The sequence below is a fragment of the Eretmochelys imbricata genome, chromosome 6 (genome assembly GCF_965152235.1).
Source record: "Eretmochelys imbricata isolate rEreImb1 chromosome 6, rEreImb1.hap1, whole genome shotgun sequence".
In the NCBI taxonomy this organism is placed as follows: Eukaryota; Metazoa; Chordata; order Testudines; family Cheloniidae; genus Eretmochelys; species Eretmochelys imbricata.
The window spans coordinates 10274337-10280336 of NC_135577.1; the positions used below are offsets into that span (position 1 = coordinate 10274337).

A 6000-nucleotide genomic window follows, 5' to 3' on the forward strand; every position below is an offset into this window, starting at 1 on the left:
ATTTTTGCTTTTGAATATGTCATGGGGACGATCTCAGGATTAGTTGTACTTGAGTACTAGCTACTTGTGTGGCCCTCATCACCACAGCATCTGAGTGCTTCATGATCCTTCATGTATTTTCCCTCACAATACACCTGTCAGGCAGGGCAGTGCTGTTATCCCCATTGTATAGGTTGGGAAGTGAGGCACAGAGAGACTAAAGCACAGATCCTCAAAGGTATTAAGACACCTATTTCAATAGGCGTTAGGCACCTAAATACCTTTGATGATCTGAACCTATGTGACTTGCCCAAGGTGCACACAGGAAATCAGTTAATTTAACCTGAGTCTACCACATCCAGTGCTAGGATCCCAGTGGACCATCCCACTGGCTCTCATCTTAGACTCCTACTGGCCCATCTTTCCTCTTCTCTGTAGAATTAAGGGGTGCATCCAAGTGCTTTGTAACTAGCTAAGGCAACCTACCATGTGTCATTGTGTCCTGGAGAAGTACACATGCGACTTCCAGGCCCAAGTCCTGTGTAGTGCTGAGCTTTCTAAGTGCTTCCGCCCCAAAAAATCCATAATAGAGAAGAGTTAATTTTAAAGGGGAAGAACTACGAATTATATCAGCCACACATCTTTCTTTAAACCCATTGGAAGAGTAGATGATGAGCTTTCTGCTAGGTCAGCACCTCTGTCCAGACAGTGTAAACACCAGGAAGGAGGTGAGGACCCTGGAGAAAGAGGAGCAGGTACCCAGCACTGCTCTCTAGATTCTGTTGGGAAGGAACAATTGGAAGCCATTCAGTCTACTTATACTATATCACATGGGCAGAGTAACAGTAGCTGGTGGAGCATTGCTTTCTAAAGTCACAGAGAGCTTCAGAGAAGGGCTGCTAGTATGACCAGGGGAATGGAGGGCCTATTTTACTGAAGAGGAGATTAAAAGAGCTTGGCTTGTTTAGAGTAGCAAAACAAAGGCTGAGGGGAGAGCTGAGTGCTCTCTATAAATACACCAGGGCACAGAGAAGAGCTATGAAGCTAGAAAACAATGTTGACACAAGAACAAATGGATTACAACTGGCCATGAGTAAATTCAGGGTGGAAATTAGAAGAAGGTTTCTAGAGAAACAAGGTGGGTGAGGTAATATCTTTTATTAGACCAACTTCTGGAGGTGAGAGAGACAAGCTTTCCAGCTTACACTGAGCTCATCTTCAGGTTGGTATGAGCTCAAAAGCTCGCTTCTCTCACCAACAGAAGTTGGTCCAACAAAAGATACTACCTCACCCACATTGTCTCTCTCATATCCTCAGACCAACACAGCTACAACAACACTGCATACAAGAAGGTTTCTATCCATCAGAGGAGGGAGGTTCTTGAACGGCCTCCAAGTAGGTGGAAGGGTCGGCAAACAATCTAATTAGTTTTAGATGTCAATGGGATTACATGAGGGGGCCCGGTCCCGATGACCTAGGAGGTCCCTTCCAGTCCTATGTACAGAAATCTAGCTGCATGGGAATGGAGACATTGCCCGTACCCAGGGACACATGGAAGTTAACTTTGAGTGCTGGGATTGGGACTGGAGCTAGAACTGGCAGTATTTGTGAATGTTGGCTTCTGTCACGCATTGATGGGTGTTTGCGGGGGAGTTCCTTCCTTGGTGTTCTTACTGAGGTAAGGGAGGTTGGAAATGGCAAGGTAGTGGGTGAGGTCAAAAGAGGGTCTAGTGCTGGCTGTTTGAGGATTGGGCAGGCAGTAGTGTGTTTTTCAAGAAGACTGGCAGATTCCTAGCAACCTTAACTCCAACAAGCAGCGTGTTGCTCGCACGTACCACCAGCCTCGTCTACCGAGCCAGCCCAGCTACTGCTCTTGCCCTACGACTGAGTGAAAATAACACTCTCTGCATGACACATTGCATTTTCAGCAAGACCACCCTGAATTTATGATCTCCTTGTACTTCCCCACCCCTGCACCAGTCACAACAAACCATCATTAAGAAGGTGGAAGTAGAGGAGGAGGGGAAGATTTGGTGCTGAGCCACAAAACATATGGCCTTGGGATGGGGGGGCAAAGGTGAATTTTATGGCTGCTCCCAGAATCCCCATAGTGCTGGACACTACAGGGCCACCCCCTCCAACCACTGCCCTGCCCCAGGCATGCCCCCCACTCTAGACTGAGAGAATTTTGCCTAGTGGGCGTTACCCAGGTGTAACTACATGTGAGATACAGATACATAGTGATTATTAATAACTTTAGATACAGAAATGATACATGCATACAACTAGGATAATCGTATTCAGCAAATCATAATCTTTCCAATGACATCTCACATGCCTCATCTTGCGTAAAATGCATCATAATTATGATATAATCATATTATACTAATATCACTATGAAGAATATGGGGTGCAGTGTCACAAAGGACTAACGAGAGTGTGGGGGAGGGTTACAGTCAGTGATTTCCAGGTCAACAAAAGCCAGCCGAGCGTCCACGAGAATTCAGGACAGTGTCACCAACTCTTGAGATGTTATCATGTATCTTGCAATATCTCATGTTTTTCTTCAAGCCCCAGCTCTTGGACTCACAAGATTGACTAAGACTCACAGCTTCCATTCAATATAAAATGCCAGTTTCTACCACTGATGGTGACAGAAGAAAGCTGACAAATGCAAAGCCAGGGCACCTTGAAGGCTTGGTAACCAGCAAGTGAATAAGAATCCCAAATTTATGATTTTTTTAAATCTCAAGACTTTTAAGCTGATCTCTGGATTGGGGTGGAGAGGCAACTCATAATTTCTGAACACGTGGGATTGGCAACACTGTCAGAACAACTTTATTTCAGTTCATCAAAGCATCACGCTGCTCATGCTCACTCTACCATTCTCCAACATCAGTACTTTCCTGTCAGTAATAGCATGATTTAGCAATTAGTGATAGTACCCATTTGCAAAAGGGCTCTTTAATAGTATAGAATAGCATAACAAGAACCAATGGCTGGAAGTTAAAGCTAGAGAGATTCATACTGGACATAAGGCACACAGGGAGGTTGCTTAACCATTGATTTGAGGACTTCAGTAGCTCAGACATAGGTGAGAGGTTTATTGCAGGAGTGGGTGGGTGAGATTCTGTGGCCTGCATTGTGCAGGAGGTCAGACTAGATGATCATAATGGTTCCTTCTGACCTTAATATCTATGAGTCTATGAGAAACAAATTCCCAGTGTATTTGGTGGAATTCTCCATTTCTTGGAATCTTCTAATCAAGCCTTTCTGGAAGATTTGCATTAGCCAATTACAAGTTGTTGGGCTCAATACAAGGGTAACTGTGTGAAATTTAATGGCCTGTATGATGCAGGAAATGAAACTAAATAATCTAATTTTCCCTTCTGGCCTTAAACTTTTATGAATCTCCGAAATCTATAACAGAATAGTCCAGAGTCATCACCTATGACAAGCTCATATTAACAGTCTTCACATCTATGAATCTGTGAAATCTTTGAACATCAAACACAGTGGTGTTCAGTCTGACCAGGAGACTCAGCTCCTCACAGAAGGGCCAAACTGAAGTCATCTTGCATTTCCCTGAACACAAAATAGGCTGCAGATTTTTTCTTTTTAATATGTTAGACATTTACTGTTTAGCAAATGCATTCTGCGCCCAAGCTGTAGTGGTTAGCTGCTCCCTCTTATGAGACCAAGTGACCTTGTATGTGGGGGCTGTGAGCTCCCTTCCTCCCTGGTAATTTCCACTACCTTTCTCTATCGAGGTTATTAAGGAAATATCTTCCCACAGATCTTCCTTCTCAGGGAGTCCTTTACCTCCCTGTTCCTCAGGCTATAGATCAGGGGGTTCAACATGGGGATGACAATGGTGTAGAACACTGAGATGACTTTGTCCTGGTCCATTGAGTCTGCTGCTCTGGGCTTGATGTACATGAAGAAGACTGTGCCATAAAAGAGGAAGATGGCCGTGAAGTGGGAGGCACAGGTGGACAGGGCCTTCCGGCAGCCCTCTGCTGAGCTCATCCTCCCAACAGTGACCAGGATGTAGCTGTAGGACACCAGGATGATGGTCAAGGTGGTCATGGTTGCCAGGGCGGAGAAGATGTAGAGAATTACCTTGGCCATGGTGGTGTCGGTGCACACGAGCTGCAGCAGAGGGGGGATATCACAGAAGTAGTGATTGATGTGGTTGGGGCCGCAGAAGGGAAGCCGGAAGACATTGCTGGTCTGCACAGCTGAATTGGCCATGCTGAGGATGTAGGCCACAGCCACCAGCCGTATGCACATCCCCCTGGACATGAGAGTGTGGTAGAGAAGGGGGTGGCAGATGGCCAGAAACCGGTCATAGGCCATGGTGGCCAGGAGCAGGCACTCCGCTGTGCCATAGAGCAAGAAGAAAGCCATCTGTGCCACGCAGCCAGTGTAGGAGATGGACTTGTCGGTGGCGAGGAAATCAGCCAGCAGCCGGGGGGTGACCACGGAGGAGTAGCAGATGTCGACGAAGGAGAGCGTGCTGAGGAAGAAGTACATGGGGGTGTGGAGATGGGGGTCAGTCTGGATCAAGGCCATCATGCCCAGGTTTCCCATCAGTGTCATGGTGTAAATCAGCAGGAAGGACCCGAAGAGCAGCCTCTGCAGGTCCGTATGGTTTGTGAGGCCGAGCAGGATGAAATGGGTCACAACGGTGCCATTCTCTCCAGCAGCCATCGCCTTGGGGTGCTTCACCTACCATGGGGAGTGGACATTGGACACCTTTCAGTGAGACACAGTATATGGTTAGTGCTGGACTCCCGGCGCCTGAGCCCACAAAACAGGCACTACATGGGCAGCGGGAGGTGTGCCGATCACCTCACCACTCATTCTCAGACACACTCTGCCAATGTGCCTTCACCTTGAGGTACAAGGCAAGAGTCAGTTCAGTCTCTGGCCCATCCCATGCTTGGCCTGCCGATCACCATTGCTAGCAGGAAAGCCAACTGGAGTCAGTTCTGACTGAGACTGTTGCGGTGAGAACGCTTGGCAAACTAGGGACTGGCCTTGGCGCCCCCGCCCCCAATCTCATTCCATAGTTTCATAGAGTTTAAGGCCAGAAGGGCCCATTGTGATCATCTAGTCTGACCTCCTGTATAACACAAGCCATTAACTTTCCTTCAGCCACCCTCATATTAAGCTCAAAGACTTTAGTTAGGTCAAAGCATTTCAGTCCTCAGGAGACTAAACTATTATGTGCCTGTGACGGTGCTGCCTGTGGGATCCAGCTGAGGTCACTCACTTAGGGTGAACTGCAAACAGAACGGGGCAGACAATCCCCAGAGCTCGTGGATATTCCAATACTTAGATTTACCAAGCCAGCACAAAACAGCTTCTATAAGTACCTCCCTGGTTACTCAGACGTCCAAATAATGCAGTTCCCTTAAAGTACCCAGCCTCAGGCCTCCATCCAGACACACATGTCAAACCTATGATGATAAATTCTGAAAATCTTATTTCATCGTATAAAAGAAAAGGTTCTTCCAATCCCAAAGGACCAAGCCCCAGACCCAGGTCAAATAATAACTTAGATCTTACCCCAAATGCACGCTTATAGTCAATTCTTATTAACTAAAATTTATTAAAAAAGAAAAAAGAGAGAGAGTTGGTTAAAACATCAGTACACATACAGACTTGAGTTCAATTCTTGAGGTTCAGATACACAGCAGAGTTGAGTTTGTAGTGGTCAAAAGTCCTTTCAGAAATAGTCCAGAGGTTATAGTCCAATGTCCATGTTCAGGGTGACTCCAGTCAATGACTGGGGATCTCAATCCTTATGGCTTAAGGTTTCCCCCTCTTGAAACCCAAAGCAGATCTGAAATGGAGAAGGATCGAGTCCCAAGGTCTTTATACATTTCCTGCAGCCTTTTGGCCTGAGAAAACAATAGGCTTAGCTTTCCTTCTTGCAAACATCATGGCCATTAGCACAGGATAATGTACCCATTAAACAGTTCAGATACAGGTTATCACAACCTTTAAAGAGAC

At 46.3% G+C, this 6000-nt stretch overlaps 1 protein-coding gene across 1 annotated transcript; it reads right to left on the bottom strand.

Moving 5' to 3' along the window:
* Positions 1 to 3753: 3753 nt before the first annotated feature.
* Positions 3754 to 4692, bottom strand: LOC144266946 (olfactory receptor 5G9-like). The gene has a single exon (XM_077820536.1). It carries the CDS (start codon positions 4690 to 4692, stop codon positions 3754 to 3756), a length of 939 nt encoding a protein of 312 aa, XP_077676662.1.
* Between the last annotated feature and the right edge of the window lie 1308 nt (positions 4693 to 6000).